This window comes from Bubalus bubalis, chromosome 4 (assembly GCF_019923935.1).
Source record: "Bubalus bubalis isolate 160015118507 breed Murrah chromosome 4, NDDB_SH_1, whole genome shotgun sequence".
Classification (NCBI taxonomy): Eukaryota; Metazoa; Chordata; class Mammalia; order Artiodactyla; family Bovidae; genus Bubalus; species Bubalus bubalis.
This window is the reverse complement of record NC_059160.1, coordinates 34,912,178-34,932,169: the sequence shown is the minus strand read 5'-3', so window position 1 is coordinate 34,932,169 and position 19,992 is coordinate 34,912,178. Positions and strand designations below refer to the sequence as shown.

Here is a 19,992-nt window from a genome sequence, read left to right as displayed (position 1 = left end):
CTTCCTTTACCTCTTTGGAGCAGTTCCTCAGAGCTGAGAAGCTATATCCCAGGCTTAAGTCCTTAATAAATCTACCAGATAAAATGTAATTCTCAAAGTTTAGGTTGTGCTTTTTTTTTTTCAGTCAATACTTTGATCCTTATAATTAAGTTACTTGGAACAAGTAGTCACAACATCATCAAACCATCCACAAAATAAGGATTATTTTTCTATAGTAGTTTTTATGAGAACTTTCATCAGGTACTTTTCTAAGTGCTTTTTACATCATTTACTCAATCCTCACAGCCAGCCTTCTGTGGTAGGTTCTTTTCTTACCTACAATTTATAGGCTATGAAACTGAATCCCAGCTTACGTATTTCAAACAGGCACTTGGGAGAACTAAATGGAACTATGCACATAAAGAATTTTGCCTAGTACTTAGCACAGTCTATTCATAAAGGGTACATTGATTTTTGAAAGTGAAGGTGAAAGTTGCTCAGTCATGTCCGACTCTTTGTGACCCCATGGACTATACTTGTCCATGGAATTCTCCAGGCCAGAATACTGGAGTGGGTAGTTATTCCCTTTTCCAGGGTAACTTCTCAACCCAGGGATTGAACCCAGGTCTGCCGCATTGCAGGCAGATTCTTTACCAGCTGAGCCACCAGGGAAGCCCAAGAATACCGGAGTGGGTAGCCTATCTCTTCTAAAGAGGATCTTCCTGACCCAGGAATCAAACAGGGGTCTCCTGCATTGCAGGCAGGTTCTTTACCAGCTGAGCTACCAGGGAAATGGCAAACCACCCCAGTATTCTTGCCTAGAGAATTCCATGGACAGAGGAGCCTGGTGGGCTACAGTTCATGGGGTCACAAGAGTCAGACACAACTTACCGACTAAACCACCAACACATTGCTTTTTACTCATCATTTCCACTTTGCAAATGAGGAAATTAAGACTCAGGTTAAACAACTTTCCAAAGTCACAGCAAGTAACAGAGTGACTGAGCATAGTCTTTGATTTCCAAAGGCAGAACTCTATCCACTGTTCCATCCTAACAGGAAGATGGGGAGAGAAGCAAATTAACACTCATTCTTTAAATATTGGCTTATTTGCTTTTAGATGGGACAATAAAAAACGGTCTTAGATTAGAGCTGCTGAGAGTTCCCTACTAACATTGGCATTTTTTAAAATATTTATTTATTTGGCTACATGGGGTGTTAGTGGTGGCACACAGGATCTTCGGTCTTCCTTAAGGCATGCAGTAGGTTTAGTTGAGGCATGGAAACTCTTAGCTGTGCCATGTGGGATCTAGTTCCCTGACCAGGAATTGAACCCAGGCCCCCTGCACTGGGAGTGTGGAGTTTTGGCCACTGATCATCAGGAAGTCCCAACACTGGCACAGCTTTTAGTTCACAATAGGGCACTAGTTATTACCAGACCTTTAGGCTTGACAGGCAATGCAATGTAAATATGGCATTCTGAAAATGATACAAATTGAATCAAAATTAGTTCTATTTGGCTGGTCTTATCTACAGATGCAGAGTTATAGGGGGCTCCCCAGGTGGCTCAGATGGTAAAGAATCTGCCTGCAATGCAGGAGACTCAGGTTCAGTCCCTAGGTCAGGAAGATCCCCTGGAGAAGAAAATGGCAACCCACTCCAGTATTCTTGTCTGAAGAATCCCATGGACATAGGAGCCTGGTAGGCTCAAGTCCATAGGGTCGCAAAGAGTTGGCTTGCCATATCTTTGCTGAGAAAGATCTCTCCCATAAAACCTACCAGCAGGTAATAAAAGTTAATGTGGGGGGTTGGAAGAGAACATTCCTTACCTCCTGCAGCACATTCTTTTCTGTGCTCATCAATTGTTTTTGGGTCCTTTTTGGCTTCCTAAAAACATAAGAAGATTTTATTGCTGTACATACAGTGGAAATCCTTCATATGCAATCATTTTTTGGCTTCCTGTCCTCTCCTGCCCTACCCTGTTCAAAAACAAACTATGCCATGAACTGTGTTAGGGATTAAGAAAAGAGGACTGGCTCCAAGGGGGTTTCCAGTCTAGTTGAGGCATAAAAAAAAACAGAAATACCTGAAAAGCTGCAAATGTGATACCAATTACCACAAAGAAGACTAGGATTAAGTGCCTGCCAAATGAGATACAAATATATGCTTTGCAAAGGGAGGAGAGAGACATATGGCTTGAGAAGCATGGAATGTCTCTGCAGGCAAAGAACAAGTTGGAGCTTGAGGGAGAGGCAGGACTGAATGAATGAAAAGGGGGTGGTAATCTAGGACTTTCACACGCAGCATTCCAAATGGGTTGTTGGGGAAATTTTGACAAAATAACTGCTAAAATGAGACTCAGATGTAGGGAATGGACATGCGGATACAGGGGTAGAAGGGGAGAGTGGGATGACTTGGGAGATTAGGACTGACATATATACAGTACCATGTGTAAACTAGCCAGTGGAAGGAATCTGCTGTATAACACAGGGAGCTTAACTGAGTGCTCTGTGATGACCTAGGAGGTGGGATGGGGAAGGAGTGGGAGGGAGGTCTAAGAGGGAAGGGATCTATGCATGTATACAGCTGATTCACTTCATTGTACAGCAGAAACTAACAGAACATTGTAAAGCAATTATACTTCAAAAAAAAAATATTATGCTGTTTGGCTTTTCCTCCATCTGAATATACTCTAAGGTCACTGATCAACTGTCCTACAAAGGCATCTATGCAACAAGAATCCCCGCTATAGCAGTTGTATTCCACTGCCTGGGGAAATCTAAAGGAGAAGCTATAGGTTACAATTATTTTCGGATAATTATTATTCAACATTCTCAAAATTTTTCCATATTTCCTTATTTTGGTCAAGACAGATTTCCTTCGTAGGGCCCTGGATACCACATCACATCATTTTTGGACAATTGAAACTAAGATTTTGATAAAATATAACAAGCGCAATAATGCAAGTAAAACACTGGATCATTTGTATCAATTAATTTTTTTTAATCCTCTCTTAATCCTATGATGTCGTCCGGTGATGTCATTTTCCTCTTCTGTGCTTCCTGGCTATGCTTCTTCTGGGAAGAGTTGGCCAATGTTGGACACTGTTGAAGAGCTGTTCCAGTTCTTCATCTCCCATTTGTGATCTGTGAACTACTCTGCCCCTGCACCCAACACTCCTAGGAACGTGCCCTCCCCAGTTATCAGTGACCTCCCTACTGCTAAACCCAATGAATAATTTTCAGTCAGTATCTTACTTAAGCTCACTGTAGCATCTAAAATGATCTAGAATCACCTTCTTGAAGGTTTTTCAGCCCTTGGCTTCCCTTTCCTTATGTCCACCAATCACTACAATAGCTCCTTCTCCGTCTCCTTTGCCACTGGCCTTCTCTTATTTGACACTGGAATCATCAAGAGTCCATTATCCTCTGTTCTCTCTCTCTGCCTGCCCTCCTTTCTTGGGAAATCTCATCCACATGCTTGGTTTTTTGCTGATAATTCACAAATATATCTCTGTCCCCAAAGTCCCATTGATGAGTTTATGAATATGGGTATATAGCTTATCTATAAAATTTCCTTAAAGGGTGTTGATGATATCACATATCAACCTGAAACTTGACTTATCTCAAATTAATTAAATTTACCCCACAAATTCTTCTTACTCTTTCCCTCTCTCATGCTGTTCTACTCATTCTGTAAGTTAAGCTGTAAACCTGAGTATTTACCTTTTCCCAGGCCCCTGATTATCAGTCACTATGTACTGTGAATGTTATTCCATAAATATCTCTCAAATAAGCCTCATTTTTTTCATTGTCACTAAATTCATACTATCTTCATATCTTGCCTGAATCATTCCAATAGCATTCTAACCAGTCCCCTACTTCCATTACTACATTTTCTAATCCATTATTTAAGTTTTTTCTTTTTCTTTTTGAAATGAGAAAAAAAAAATGTTTTCTTGAAAGACTACTGTGAAAGACTGCTGCTGCTGCTGCTGCTAAGTTGCTTCACTCACGTCTGACTCTGTGCGACCCCATAGACGGCAGCCCACCAGGCTTCACCGTCCCTGGGATTCTCCAGGCAAGAACACTGGAGTGGGTTGCTATTTCCTTCTCCAATGTATGAAAATGAAAAGTGAAAGTGAAGTTGGTCAGTCGTGTCCGACTCTTAGCAACCCCATGGACTGTGGCCCACAGGCTCCTCCGGCCATGGGATTTTCCAGGCAAGAGTACTGGAGTGGGGTGCCATTGCCTTCTCCAACTATGAAAGACTAGAGGATTTGAATTTTCCTCTGTCCATTTTTTAAGAAGAGGCAACTATTTGGGGCATGTCTGCTAGCTAACACTACAGTTTAGGTATAATTTATATTACAAAGAATTATTCCAAACCACATATCCAATTACTCTACTCCCTTTAGCATAACATTTTTATCTCATTACTTCAAATGTATACATGTCACAACCTTCTCTCAACCTGGGTTATTAATGAGTCTCTGTTTCTTATAATCTCATGATTATAAGAAACATGAGTCTCTGTTTCTCATAATCAAATAGGCCGAACTAAACAATGTTAGTTTAACTGCAGTCTAATTACTGAGTAATTGTATGTTTCTTCCCTTAATTACAGAATATCTTTAATATAGGTATCACTTTTATTTAGCCTTATTTATTAATGCATTCATTTATGTAAGAGGACTTTAGAGACAGATATTTAGCTTGTTTCCAGTAGATCTTTAATGGATAAATGAGTGAACAAATGCAAGAATGAATGAAAGAAAAACCAGTGTGGAGTCAGGAGGTCCTACCTCTGACTCTACTGTGTGACCCTGGATGCTCTGGCCTCAACTTCTTCATCTATAAAATATTGCTATAACTAAAGTCTATGAACCTCATAATATTTTGAAAGGATAAATTGAAATAATGCTTTTAAGAGTACTTTGCAAACTTAAAGGGCCAGTTCTACCATTGCAATGTATCATTACTTTTATTGTTAACATGTATATATTACCTGAATCAACATGCTTTTTTCTCCACTCACAGAGCCTTGCAGTTCAATGTTTTCAGGAGCTGGACTTCCGCCTGTGAGAAGGAGGAAACACACCAAACACTGTGGGGCGAGGAGGGTTACAAGGAAAAGAGGAAGAAATACTGAGGGTGGCAATGTGGGCAGACACCTAAGAGGCAAAGGGTTTAATGTGTGTTCCCAAAGAAGCCAGCCATGCAAAATTTCTTAACAAATGAATATTTGCATAAATCATTATCAAGTACATTACAGTACAAATAGATACAGGGAAATTACCAAAAGGAATGGCATAAATTAAAAGTGTGAATACAAATGCTTGTGCCATACAAATACTTGTATGGCCTTCAAATAATAGGGTTTTTAAACTACTTTTTAAGGCTGATGCTGCTTTTTTAATCAAACACATTACTAGTATAATCATAGGAACAGAATGAAAGAAGGATGAACAATTACTTAGTTGTTGCTTTGTCACTAAATCCTGCCCAATTAGTTTGCTACTCCATGGTCTGTAGCCCGCCAGTCTGCCGGAGTGGGTTGCCATTTCCTTCTCCAGGGGAAACTTCCTGATCCAGGGACTGAACCTGCATGTCCTGCACTGGCAGGTAGATTCTTTACCACTGAGCCAGCTAAGCTGGCTCTTCCCTTACCAGGGTAGCTAGCTTTTTTTAATAGCTTGACAAACATGTTTTAAAAAATTATATATGCAGGGCTGATGACGAAGTATGATATCCTTCCAAAACATAGTATCTTTCTAAGCAAAATGTCATCAAACTAAGATAAAGAGATGCACTTTTAATTTATGCCATTCCTTTTTGTAATTTCTCTGTATTTATTTGTACTGTAATGTACTTGATAATGGAGGAGGCAATGGCACCCCATTCCAGTACTCTTGCCTGGAAAACCCCATGGACGGAGGAGCCTGGTAGGCTGCAGTCCATGGGGTCGCTAAGAGTCGGACACGACTAAGCGACTTCACTTTGACTTTTCACTTTCATGCATTGGAGGAGGAAATGGCAACCCACTCCAGTGTTCTTGCCTGGAGAATCCCATGGACAGAGGAGCCTGGTGGGCTGCCGTCTATGGGGTCGCACAGAGTCGGACACGACTGAAGCGACTTAGCAGCAGCAGCAGCAGTACTTGATAATGATTTTCCTCTTCACATTATCAAGTACATTACAGTACAAATTTAGTTCAGTCCAGACACAAAGGTCAGCAGCAATAGTTAGATTTTGTTTCTTTCTTTTCAAGAAAACAGAATAACTAAAGGATGTACTCAATTTTTAAAATTTATATGGAAATAAGAACAAAATGGTAACTACTATCTTCAAAGACATAAAAATCTTCCCTATGGAAATTTTATATTTAAAAAAATTTTAAGACTGATAGTAGATTCATATGGTCCATAAATCAAAAGTGTAAGATGTTTATCAGTGAAAATTTTCTCTCCCATCATGCCCACCAGAAAGCCAGTTTCCTGACTCATAGACAATGTTACTAATTTCTGTCTAGCTTTATAGAGATATTTTATATATGTATTATATGTACAAAAACCTTTTTCTATTTTTTTCACAAATATTTACATGCAATACACAGTGCTTTGTACTCTAGTACTTTTCCCTAAGAAACAATAGTTCTTTGATATTTTTCCAAGAAAAAAGTTCCCTTCTGTATGTTTTACAAATGCATATTAGTATTCCATTACTTGGACATGCCAAAAGATGTTAGTCTTCTACTGATAGTTAACTTGTTTCCATTATTTGTTATTACAAACAATACTACAATAAATAAACTTCCATGTATGTCATATAGTATGTGTGTACTTAGATCTATAGGATAAATTCCCAGAAACCAATTATTTTATCATGGGATACATACATTTATGACCAACCTAGACAGCATATCAAAAAGCAGAGACATTACTTTGCCAACAAAGGTCCATCTAGTCAAAGCTATGGTTTTTCCAGTAGTCATGTATGGATGTGAGAGTTGGACTATAAAGAAAGCTGAGCGCCGAAGAATTGATGCTTTTGAACTGTGGTGTTGGAGAAGACTCTTGAGAGTCCCTTGGACAGCAAGGAGATCAACCAGTCCATCCTAAAGGAAATCAGTCCTGAATATTCATTGGAAGGGCTGATGCTGAAGCTGAAACTCCAATACTTTGGCCACCTGATGGGAAGAACTGACTCATTGGAAAAGACCCTGATGCTGGGAAAGATTGAAGGCAGAAGGAGAAGGGGGAAACAGAGGATGACATGGTTGGATGGCATCACCGACTCAATGGATATGAGTTTGAGTAAACTCCAGGATTTGGCAATGGACAGGGAGGCCTGGTGTGCTGCCGTCCATGGGGCTGCAAAGAGTGGGACATGATTGAGCGGCTGAACTGAACTGAACTGACGTACATTTAAATTTTGGGTAGATATTGGCAAATTCCTCTCCATACTAATTATAATAATTTACATTCCTTGCAGCAATGGACAAGAATTCTTTTTCTTCCAACAATCTTATCAGAAGTGTGCAAACAAACTGTTCTATCTTTGTCTACATGATAGGTAAAAAATGGTATCCTGGTGTAATTTTAATTAAAATTTTTCTTATTTGGTGTGAGATAGAATGTAAAGATATTCTTCAGTTAAATGAAGGAATGGATTCCATTTCTACAATTTTACAGCTCCTTTAACTTAGCACCTATATCTCAAATTTAATTGACAATTTAACTTTTGATGAATTTTCCTTAATTGACACTTTAGGTAGAAATGGGAGTCTACATTTCCCAAGGGTATCAACTGTAGTGATGCCTAACAGGGAACAGTTGAGAATAACCTCTTTATTTTCAGACTCAAATGGCAGAAAAGGAGGATCTAATGCATTGTCTAGGACTTCCCTGGTGGCTCAGACGGTAAAGCGTCTACGATGCAGGAGACCCAGGTTCGATCCCTGGGTTGGGAGGATCCCTTGGAGAAGGAAATGGCAATGCACTCCAGTACTATTGCCTGGAAAATCCCATGGACATGGCACGGCAACTGACTCCAGCCCCTACAGTCCATGGGGTCGCAAAGAGTAGGACACGACTGAGCATTTTCTAGTTAATTTCTGCCTCCTGAGTGGACCATCACTAATCGGTCCATCCTCTTTTCTTTTAATATCCAGTTTTTATTTTATTTAAAAAAATTTTTTTACCATGCTACATAGCACGCAGGATCTGAATTCCCCCACCGGGGAATGAACCATGGCCCCTGCAGTGTAAGCACGGCGTCTTAGTCACTGGACAACCAGAGAAGTCCTGGTCCATCCTTTTAACCCAGTAAATTCTAATGAGGATTCTGAGAATTTCCTAAGTAAGTGATTTCACAACTGCATCACAGCTGAGACTCAGGTGTGTCCAATAAATTTTGGCCATAAGAAGATATTTAAATCCTATTAAAATACATTGTAAGTTTTATTCTAAATATAGAGTTGGGAAAAAGTTGGTAACATTGTCATATATGAAGGCCATGGTCACCTCTTAGAGTTCTTTTCTTCAGACTATGTCTTCAAAATTCTTTTATAAGACAATATTACTCAGCCACTGATGATAGTTAGTCCGCTAGCTTCCAGGTTCGTTTCGTGTTTTAGAATGGAAACTATGCTTGAACCCTTCAACAGCTTACCTTGGATCTTTGTCACAGCAGAAGCTGATCTTTTATCTTCCTCTTTCTCACAGAGTGGTTTACAGTCAAGGTCACCAGAAGCCATATGCAAAATTTCTGATCCAGAATCTATCAACAGGAAGAAACTAACAGCATGAATACTATGCAAAAGATTATTTGCTTATATCCTTTTCACTTGTATACACCTCAGGAGATCACAAGATATCCAAGCTTATGGTTATAATATTAACATTCTAAAAAAATTAACATTCTAATTTTTTAAAGGAGGTGTTAAATAATATAGCATTTATTGAAATAGAGTACAGCTTTCTGCTTATGGGATCTTTAGTATAATATCCTCAGGTTTTTTCTGTTTCCTCATATTTATTTATTTTTTCCCCAAACTTTAAACTTTTCATTTTGCATTGGGGTATAGCCGATTAACCATGTTGTGATGGTTTCAGATGGACAGCAAAGGAACTCAGCCATACATACACAGGTATCCATTCTCCCCAAAACCTCATTCCCATCCAGGCTGGCACAAAACATTGAGCAGAGCTCCATGCACTGTTCAGAAGGTCCTTGTTGGTTATCCATTTTCAATATAACAGACTAACAGTCTTATTTTTGTATCTTTTCTAATCTACTTACCACTTGAAGTTACAGTACTCTCTGTGGATGAAGTGTGACCAGGAGATGGTAGGGTAGAATATTCCCTGTCAAAAGAGCAGAAGTAGTATTTTTGAAGTGTTGGGTCCAAAGAATTCTCTTAGAAATTATGGAATATGCATCCAAATTCACACACAAACAAACAGGCAAACCTGGATTGGGGCTGGCTCTCAGAACATAAGTATTCAACACCATTCTCCTTAAGGGAAAAAAAAAAGAGAGAGAGAGAGAAATAAGTTTAACAATTTGACATTTTCCATTCCAGAGAGGTTGTGTTAAGCAAATATTTTCATACAGTTTTAAATGAACCCATATTTGCTTTGCTCTTTTGGAGAGGATATGGGAATGTGATGCTATAGGGCAGATGGATATACATACTTACTCAAAGCTGTACTTTCAAAAAAAGTCCAATTTTAACTATACTTACAAGTCCAATATTCAAATAAAATATAAATTCTTGGGCAAAACAAATTCTAATCTTAAAGGGCAGACAGAGTTTCTATCATGAACTTAAATTTTCTTTAAACAGAACTAGGTGGGCATTCTAGGTGGGCATGAAACAACATTTCTATTTATGGAACTATTACTCAACCTAAAACTTTTGACCTGTTGATTTAAAAATGGTTCTCAATTTTCTAACTAGATCCATAATACATTTAAAGTTTATCCAAGTCTCAAAGTTCTGAGGGATTATATCTATGTCAGCTCCTTTTATTTGGGGCTCAAAAAGAGCTTTAACACAATTGTGGTCCCCCTACCCACCCCCCCAAAAAAATTTGTGGTCCCAGTCTGCCAGGGTAAGTATTTGAAAGTCTCATTTGAGCTTTGTAATCTCCATCGAGTTCCTAGTTTGGAGGGAACTTTAGGAGATTAGGTTTACTGATTCTCTTTCAAAAAAAAAAAAAAAGCAGTGGGAACATAGATTCACTTTTTGCTGTTGTTATTTAGTCGCTAAGTCATATCCAACTCTTTGCAACCCCATGGACTGTATCCTGCCAGGCTTCTCTGTCCTTGGGGTTTCCCAGACAAGAATACTGGAGTGGGTAACTATTTCCTTCTCCAGGGGATGTTCTCAACCCAGGGATCAAGCCTATATGTTCTGCTTGGCAGGCAGATGCTTTACCACTGACCCACCTGGGAAGCCCCAGATTCACTTATTCTCTTTCAAAAAATACAGTGGGAACACGGGTTCCTCTTTAATAAAAAGTTCTACTAATAAATATATTTTATTATTATTTATTTAGGAAAACAAATAAGAATTTAATAAATTAAAACTGAAATCACTTGGACATATCCAAAATCTGCACAGATAATGCAAAAATAAAGATATTTAAATTTCCATAATCAAACATAGAACTTCTCATTAGGTGTCATAACATATAATAGGTTTCAATAGAGGCCTGCTGTATATCATATACCATATTGAGAATCTATCCAAGAAAAGATTGACTTCACAGAAAGGTAAAGGTTTAGCAAGTGTTTGCTGAATATATAGTTATCCAGTACAAAAAACAATAGCTTACATCTGTACAGCATACTACAATTTATTAATCCCTTTTATATACCGTCTCAATTCACTCCACAACCTTATGCAATAGATTTTAATGAGAAAAAAATTTTTTACTTACTTCAGATGAGGAAAGTAAAGCCAATGAATAAAGTAATTTCCCAGGAGCATTCAGAATGGTAGTGCCAGCCTCTAAACTGTCTGAACAGTCAGACTAAATATAGTGTCCTCTTCATTGTAAACAGAACTGTCTCTGAAACACCCTAAGGCTATTGGAGAGGCAGAGACTTTCCATCGATTATCTTTGACTGATAAATGACTTGAATATAAACTTTCAAAATGTTCACCTCAAATGTTAAGAAAACTCCACAATCAAACCTGCACAGTAAGAATTTATACCTAACCCCCTGACACTGGGAAAGACTGAAGGCAGGAGGAGAAGGGGGTGACAGAGGATGAGATGGTTGAATCACATCACTGACTCAATGGACATGAGTTTGGGCAAACTCTGGGAGATAGTGAAGGACAGGGAGGCCTGGTGTGCTGCAGTCCATGGGGTCGCAAAGAGTGGGACACAATTTAGTGACTGAACAATAACAACAACAACTTGTATATGTAAATGTTAGGCAATCTTCTCTTTTATCTCATTTTGTCCCTGCTTTAAGCGTCTTTGTGTCAGACTATATGTGACTGAAGTCCCTTGTGGCACCAGTTTAATTCAACAACTTTCAACAAAGGCCTAGTTTGTGCCAGAAACAGCCTTGCGTTGTTTCTGGCACAAAACTGAAAGCCTGAAAGAGACCAGAAACACAGTCCTTGTCCCAGAGGAACTCATAAGCCAGTCAAAAAGACAAATATGCAAAACAAATACTTCATAAATTATAAGCAGCGTTGCATAGAGGAATGCACAGAACAGAGTAGAAAAATATGTGCATTAAATTTTGAAGAGAAATTACATCTTATATATCATTGGTAGCTAAATAATATTGGCTCTGTCCTTGAGATATTTAAATATATTGTACTAGTAATTATTATATGCTTATTTAACTATCTACAAATATATATGTAAAAAAATGAAGCTGTAAAATAGTAAAAAATTAAACATTCTTCATTTTCATTGAGTATCCTCCATAAAAATCAATGAGCATTGAGTCCTTAATAATAACAATAATAATAAATCAGGCCCATTTAACACTTCATAACATAGAAATCTATTATTATATGTGACTTGAAATAGCACTTATTACTGTGTTATAAATAATAATAATATATGCAATAATTATACTGCACTAACTAAAAACCTAAGTTTGTCAGGAAAAATTCCTTTTTATACCAATCAGACATGAAATCTTATATTTGAATTTAAGAGGTGTGAAAGAGAATGCAGCTATTTTCTATTGAATTAAACTGATTTCCAATATTAAAGGAAAGAGAAAACATTATTTCTATAAATTTTTTTCTAAAAATTCTAATTATTTAAAATCAAAATAATAAGTACAGAAAAAATACATTATATTAAAAATGAGTCCCATCTGTCATAATGCTCTGTGTAAAGCCCTTCTTTCATCCTAATTTTTATACATGAAACTGGTAAACATAAAATATTTATTGATTAAGTAACAATTCTGTGATTTTGGATAAACATTATGTATTTAGTAGCCATACATTACTGCATTGTTCTGTTGAAAAGATATTGGATATTACTGGATATTAGTCCCAATTCATGAATCATTATACATCTCACTGATCAAAAAAACAACCTAATACACAACATACCTCAATCCTAGATTTTCATATATTCAGCTAACATTTTTTCCTCCTTAGAAGAAGAGCCAGATAAAAGAAGGAGATTTTTATTTTTCCAAATTTAGAGTTATAGTTCATGAAAGTTGGAGATATAGCCCCTCAGGGTGTCTGTGTGTGTGAAATGGGGGATGAAAAATAACTCAACAAACACTTTCTACAATTATGGTCTTTTCTTCCAGTTTCAGAAGGCGCCCCTATTCAAACCAGTTTCCTCAGCCCACAGGAGAACCTAACACACACAACAACTGCAGGATCTAGACAGATTATAAAAAAAGATAATTTACTGGATATATCTTAAAATCAAGGAAAATCAAGAAACTGACTAAATGCAAGAAAGAGAAAGTTCAGAAGAGAGAGACTTACTTACAGCACAAGATTGGCTCACATCAATGAGTCTAACACATGCTGACAGCCTAGAGCAGGAAGCATGTTCTTCCTGTTCAAGCCATTCAAATAGGAACCTGCATAACATTTACATGAGAATCTGTGGTGCAGCCCATTTGCTTTTGACAGTAAAAGTCTAATGTAGGGTAAGGGTGGGGTAGCCAACGTACTTACGGAACAAAGCGAGATAGTCTCCTACGGGCTGGGTCAGCAAATGCAAGACACACACACACTCACCCCCTCTCACTTCAGCTTTCTCACATATATACAGCAGCATTATTTTAATACCCAATTAGAAAATATGAAGAAATAGCTTCTAAGATATTGAAAGTAAAGTGAAAGTGTTAGTTGCTCAATCATGTCTGGCTCTTTGCCACCCCATGGACTGTAGCCCACCAGGCTCCTCTGTCCATGGAATTCTCCAGGAAAGAATACCGGAGAGGCTAGCCATTCCCTTCTCCAGAGATCTTCCCAACCCAGGGATCAAACTCCAGTCTCCTTCATTGCAGACAGGTTCTTTACCATTGGAGCCACCAGGGAAGCACCATCAGTATCAGTAAGGGCAATTAATAGGCCTAGATAATCTTCCAGGGTTACTCTTCTAGATGAAATGCTATTTTACCCATAGATTTTTATGATCAAAAACCCTTCCACGAAGAAACATTCATGTTACCAAGGTAACTTTCACTTTTAGATCCATTTTAGACAATTGACACTACTCAAGTAAATATGCTTTTCTGAGGAAAAAAAAAAAAAAAAACAAAACTGAACAAAGGGAGTCTGTATAGACTTATTTCATTCTAACTTAAAAAAAACGCCCTTGACTTGGAGTCAAAGTTTCAATCTTCTAGAAAGAAAAGAATGTAAAATTGAATGTCAAAAGATTATAACTGCTGTAACCTAAATAAAACTAAATGCCTTCACAAGTTTTTTTTTTTCCCCGCAGTTTCTAACTCAAAGGACACCACACCTTGAGACCTACAGGACACACCCACCACTTCGAGGTTCATCTGTAATATAGTTATCAGCCAACTTCTACATGTTCCAATTTTGCAACTGGCAATGTTATTTATTCTCCAAGGTTATTAAAGCTGCACCCACACACAGCTTGAGAGAACAGGACAGACAATGGCCAGAAAATCTGAGATATTTTTAAATGGATTCTGTACTTTGCCTCATAAATCACCCTTTTCTAGTGATAGTACATCTGAGGCAAAAACATGTAATTACATGAAGGAAACCTCAAAGGGATAGCAAAGCACTTAATATTTACAGTATACTTTTTTGTGTGTGTAACAGTCAAATGGAAAACAAAAATTCATCTTCATATCCTTTAACCTATATTCTCTGAGCTTCATGCTATTGATAATCTTGATTTTGGGTGATAGCTGCTATTTCCCAAGTGTTTACTATGAACCATGTACTTTAATATGTTATAAAGAGTCTTGTTGAGGTAAAATCTAAGATTCAGGTAGGTAGAGGGGAGAATCAGTTTCATTTCATGGTGCTAAGTCTCTTCAGTCATGTTTGACTCTTTTCGACCCCATGGACTGTAGTAGCCCACCAGTTTCCTCTGTCCATGGGATTCTCCAGGCAAGAATACTAAAGTGAGTTACCATGCCTCCTCCAGGGGATCTTCCCAACCCAGGGATCGAACCCTCATCTCTTACATCTCCTGCATTGATGGACTGGTTTTTTACCACTGGCACCACCTGGGAAGCTCCCCCCAAATTTTTCTGGTCATACTACATGGCATGCAGGATCTTAGTTTCCTGACCAGGGATTGAACCTGCAACCCCCTGAAGTAGTAAGGTGGAGTCTTAACCACTGGATCACCAGGGATGTCCCAGGATTTTCATGAAGCATCTTAATTCTTGGAGTGCTGGGGGACACACACAGGTACCTAATCATGAATGCAGTTTTGCAAAGGCCCAGAAATCCTTTGGTTGCTATTCAGACTCAGTGGTGGGAACAGTGAATAAGGAAAGAAAGAAAGATTATAAGGAGAGACAACCTAGGCCTGAGAGAAATAGAAATTGCCAGGAGTGAGGAAGAATGGAGAAAGTTGGACCAAATAAACTGCTAGATCTAGCTACGGAAAAGAGCAGCAAGAATCAACTCAGTGGGAGACTGTACTATCATGCAGCACTGCTGGATTATCCATTTGTCTTGAAAAGCAGAGGATAATTTCGATGACTAAGTCACAAGCAGTCCCCCCGACACTACAGTAGGATCCTTAAAGTGCTGGAACAAGAAGGGAGAGACTTCTCCCCACTGAGCAGGGTAGGAGATTACCAGAAGTCCAGACACAGTGTTCTGAGGACGTCAGCAGTGGAGCAGGCAGGGCCTGTGGCCAGTGGAGACAGCAAACAGAAAGGACTGCAGGGATGGGAGTGGTGAAACCACCTGCCTTCTCCAACAATCTCTCAGGAGGTGAAGGACCTGGGACCCACCAGTTGGTGAGGTCAGAAGGACATTGGGATATACTGGTAGGCATCAGTATGAAAGGGTTAGTTGCTCAGTCGTGTACGACTCTTTGCGACCCCTTGGACTGTAGCCTGCCAGGCTCCTCGGTCCATGGAGTTCTCCAGGCAAGAATACTGGAGTGGGTTGTCATTTCCTTCTCCAGGAGATCATCCTGACCCAGGGATCAAACCCGGGTCTCTTGTATTGCAGGCAGATTCTTTACTGTTTGAGCCACCAGGGAAGCCCAGGCTTCCCTGGGCTTTTTCAAGAACATAGGTTCTTGAAAAAACAAATGTTCTTTTGTTTCATGTTGACCTCATGAAACAAAAAGAGCTTCCTATTCATCAGCAAGTGAGGAGACAGAGCACTGAGATTTGTCTTTTCTCTAAATATGAACAGTCTGTTTCTCTAAACAAACCTGGTTTGTTTCCATGGACTGGTTAGACCAGAACTTAACAGTTGTAGATATATATAGTCATGTGTATATGCATAATATATGTATATGTATGTGCAGATATATATGTGTGTGTATAGGCGTAATATATGTATGCGTATGTATTTGAATTCTCAGAAGAACTCTGCAAAATAATATCTTTGTTTCACAAGGGACACAAGCAAACTGAAAGATGTTGAGCCACTTGTCCAAGGTCACACAGATAATAAGTAACAGAGCCAGTTTAAAACTACACCTGCTTAATTCCAAAGCCTATGCTATGTGGCTAAAAATTCTAGTCACTATTGGGGAATATTTCAAATAAATACAAAAGTAGACAGAACAGAACAACCACCCTTGTGTACCTATTTTGCAGATTCAACAATTATCAACCTGTGGCCCATCTTGTTTCATCGACACTGTCACTCACTAAAACTACCCTGGCATTGTTTTGAAGTATGACTCAGGTACTGTAAAAATTTCTCTCATAAATATTTTAGTCTGAGTCTCTAAAAGACAAGGACTGGAAATAATTTATTTCTTTTTTTTCCCTATTTAAAATATTCCAAATAAATAGATTTCATTGAGTCAGTAAAATAGCTCTGTTCTTCCCAAGAATGCCCCAAACTGGACCCCAAATTATTTTACTAAGAGATATTCTTATTGAGATGTTAATCTTGCTAGAGTCCTCTGCTCACCCCAAAATCCTCCTGTGAATACTGATGCTCATTCTTATCTCATGCTGTGCTTTCCACAAAAGAGGCTAGAATATAGCTATCTCTATGAATACAGGAGAGGAATAAAAAATAGTTCTCAGGAACACCAGTCAGAAAGCAATAGGGCAAGACTGTCAGTTCAACAAGTTCATGGGTGCTCACTCTCAACATTTTAAATAGACCCTATAGGGGATACAAAAATAAAGAAGTAAACAGGCATTCACCAAATATTAATAGGATAGCTACCATATACCAAATCTATTCAGGATGCTAGGTGGACATTGGTTAATGACCAAAGGCATTCTACACCAAGCTAATAACCTGATATAGGAAAATACATAAGAAAACAAAGAACTACAGTGTAACCAAAAATATAGACAAAAGATACACAGTTACTGGGTCTAAAAGAAAAGGGTGAACTTATTTTTTCCCAAGTGGCAAGTTGAGAAATGAAGAAACTGAGGTCTGAATGACAAGACTTTTCCACAATTGCAGAGAGGGAGAACCAGGGAAAACCCTCATCTCTCAACTTCTAATTCATACTGATTTCGATCTCAAGAAGGACTAAAGAGGTCTTCCTTGGGCAGTCCAGTGCAGGGTGTTGAAGAGCTAAGATCCCACATGCCTCAGGACCAAACAAAACAAAACAAAACAAAAAACCCAAAACATAAAACAGAAGCAACACTGTGACAAAATAACAAAATTCAATAAAGACTTTAAAATTTTTCCACATTAAAAAAATCTTTAAAAAAAAAAGAAGAAGATAAAGGACTAGAGATGCTTGACTGCAAATATTTCTATCACAAGAAAAGTTTTTGGAATGGGCCTTGACAGTCACATGGAATTTGATAAATGGAGAACTGTAAGTGTTTGGGGCAGAGAAAACAGCATAAACAACTTTGTGTGATATATTCCGACAATGCAGACCACATGGCTTGGCTGACATTTAGGGACAACTATAAGGCAGGGATGAGGAAAGGGTGGAAAAGTAAGACTGCAGCCAGATTAGAGAAAAGCTTGAATACCAGGGCAAGTTGCTTGTTATGAAGGCCCTCAAGAGTGATGAAATTCTGAAAGTTTGAAGCTGAAGAGTTAAGGAAACACAACGATCTATGGGTCACTGGGATAAACATGGATTATATGCTTTGTAATTTTAATCTCATATTTAATTTTAATTCTTATTAATGAGAATGCTTTGACAAGCACTGTCTAAGGAGAGCACTGTATTTGTTTAAGAGATGGGTGTGGGAGGGCATGGCAGGGTAGGGGGTGGGGATGTGCTCAGGGGACAGGCATGAGGGAGTGCACAGGCTGCAAGGATTCTTCAGTGAAGCAGACGGAAAGGGAATGGTGGAAACAGTTGAGAATAGCCGCAGAGTGCACCAGACAGACTAGTTCCTGGGGCCCGTGGAAGAAACGGCTTAGAGGCAGCAGAAAAACCTTCAGGGAATCTCTACATTTCCCCAGCAGCATCTGACCTGTGACCTCTGTTAGCTCCTATTTCTTCATGGGTGTCAAGACAAAATAACTGGGACTTCCCTGCTAGTCCTGTGGTTAAGAATCTGCTTCCCAATGCAGGGGATGCAGGTTCCATCCCTGGTCAGGGAGCTAAGATCCCATCTGCCACAGGGCAACTAAGCCCACCTACTGCAATTTCTGAGCCTGCGTGCCACAATCAGAGAGAAGCCCCCTTGCCGCAACGAAAGATCCCACGTAACACAACTAACACCCGATGGTAAATAAATAAAGAAAAAGACAAGACAACTTGGTCACATATTCTAATAAGAATGGATTAGGAGCTCCTTTTTGATACATAAGGAAGCACATTTGTTTCTCAGCCAAAAAACTACTTTCAAGGTAACTGTGAGTAATTATGATGATTGAAATGCCTAAATTCAATGTTGTATAAGAGGAGTTGTAAGAAGCGGTTAATCTTTGAAGCTTGACAGACCTGAATTTGCAGCCCAGGTTTGCTAGTTGAGTGATCCTGGTTAAGTTATTTAACCTCTCTGAATTTCAGTTGCCTTGATGGCAGAAGCAGAGAATACCATTCAAAGTTGTAGACAAAATACAGAAATGCTTTCCTACAGTTGTGTACCTGGTACACAACTAATGTTGGTTCCTTCCGTCTTCTTGGTGAAATCAATACCAGATAAAAGGGAAATTACTAATAACCAGACATCCTGTACGCTTCCAAGTTCAACTTCCTTTATTAAAACTTTACAAGAACTGCTAAGTAATAGCAAAACAGATTCATTTCCTTTTTCTTTCCTTCTCTTAACTACTCAATAGGATGGGGTACTAAGGGACAGAAAAATGTCAGATACACACACTTGCTGCTGCTGCTGCTAAGTCGCTCAGTCGTGTCCGACTCTGTGCGACCCCAGAGATGGCAGCCCACCAGGCTCTGCCATCCCTGGGATTCTCCAGGCAAGAACACTGGAGTGGGTTGCCATTTCCTTCTCCAATGCATGAAAGTGAAAAGTGAAGTGAAGTCGCTCAGTCGTGTCCAACTCTTAGCGACCCCATGGACTGCAGCCACTTAAGAGGGAGAATAAGAACCACTTGTATGACTCAATTAAAAAACAAACTCATTTTTTTTAATGGGCAAAAAAAAGATCTGTTGACATATCTCTAAAGAAAATATACATATGGCCAATGAGTACATGAAAAGATGTTCAACATCATTTGTCATTAAGGAGATGCATATGAAAACCACAATCAGATACCACTTTGCATCCACTGATACCTATAATTAAAAAGATAGACAAAAAAAATAGATACATATATGTGTATAACTGAATCACTTTGCTGTACACGTGAAACTAACAGGTTTTAAATCAACTACGTTGTAGTAGAAAATAAAAACATTTTCTAAGTAAACTAAGAAAAAAGGATAGACAAGGGTTGATGAGAATATAGAGACATTGAAATCTTCATACACTATTGGTGAGAATGTAAAATGGTATAGCTGCTTTGGAAATCTGCTTTGCACTTCCTCAAAGTGTTAAACATAGAGTGACCATGTGCTGTGCTTAGTCTCTCAGTCGTGTCCGACTCTTTGTGATCCCAGGGACTGTAGCCTGCCAGGCTCCTCTGTCCATGGGGGTTCTCCAGGTAAGAATATTGGAGTGTGTTGCCATGCCCTCCTCCAGGGGATCTTCCTAACCCGGGGATCAAAGCCAGGTCTCCCACGTTGCAGGCAGATTCTCTACTGTCTGAGCCACCAGGGAAGCCCATATGGTGCAATAATTCCACTTGTAGATATATGGGGTACCCCAGGTGGCACAGTGGTAAAGAATCTGCCTGCCAATGCAGGAGATGCAAGAAACACAGGTTGAATCCCTGGATTGGGAAGATCCCCCAGAGTAGGAATGGCAA

At 38.9% G+C, this 19,992-nt stretch overlaps 1 protein-coding gene across 9 annotated transcripts in view; it reads right to left on the bottom strand.

Moving 5' to 3' along the window:
* Positions 1–19,992, bottom strand: part of IRAG2 (inositol 1,4,5-triphosphate receptor associated 2) — a 109,811-nt gene that overhangs the window by 20,724 nt on the left and 69,095 nt on the right. For all 9 annotated transcript variants that reach the window (XM_044941249.2, XM_044941248.2, XM_044941247.2 and 6 more), the window contains 5 exons: positions 9,452–9,498; positions 9,282–9,346; positions 8,652–8,759; positions 4,987–5,057; positions 1,809–1,866 (listed from right to left, as the gene is read on the bottom strand). In XM_044941249.2, the coding sequence (XP_044797184.1) occupies positions 1,809–1,866; positions 4,987–5,057; positions 8,652–8,759; positions 9,282–9,346; positions 9,452–9,498 (349 nt within the window). The remainder of the gene's footprint in view (positions 1–1,808; positions 1,867–4,986; positions 5,058–8,651; positions 8,760–9,281; positions 9,347–9,451; positions 9,499–19,992) is intronic.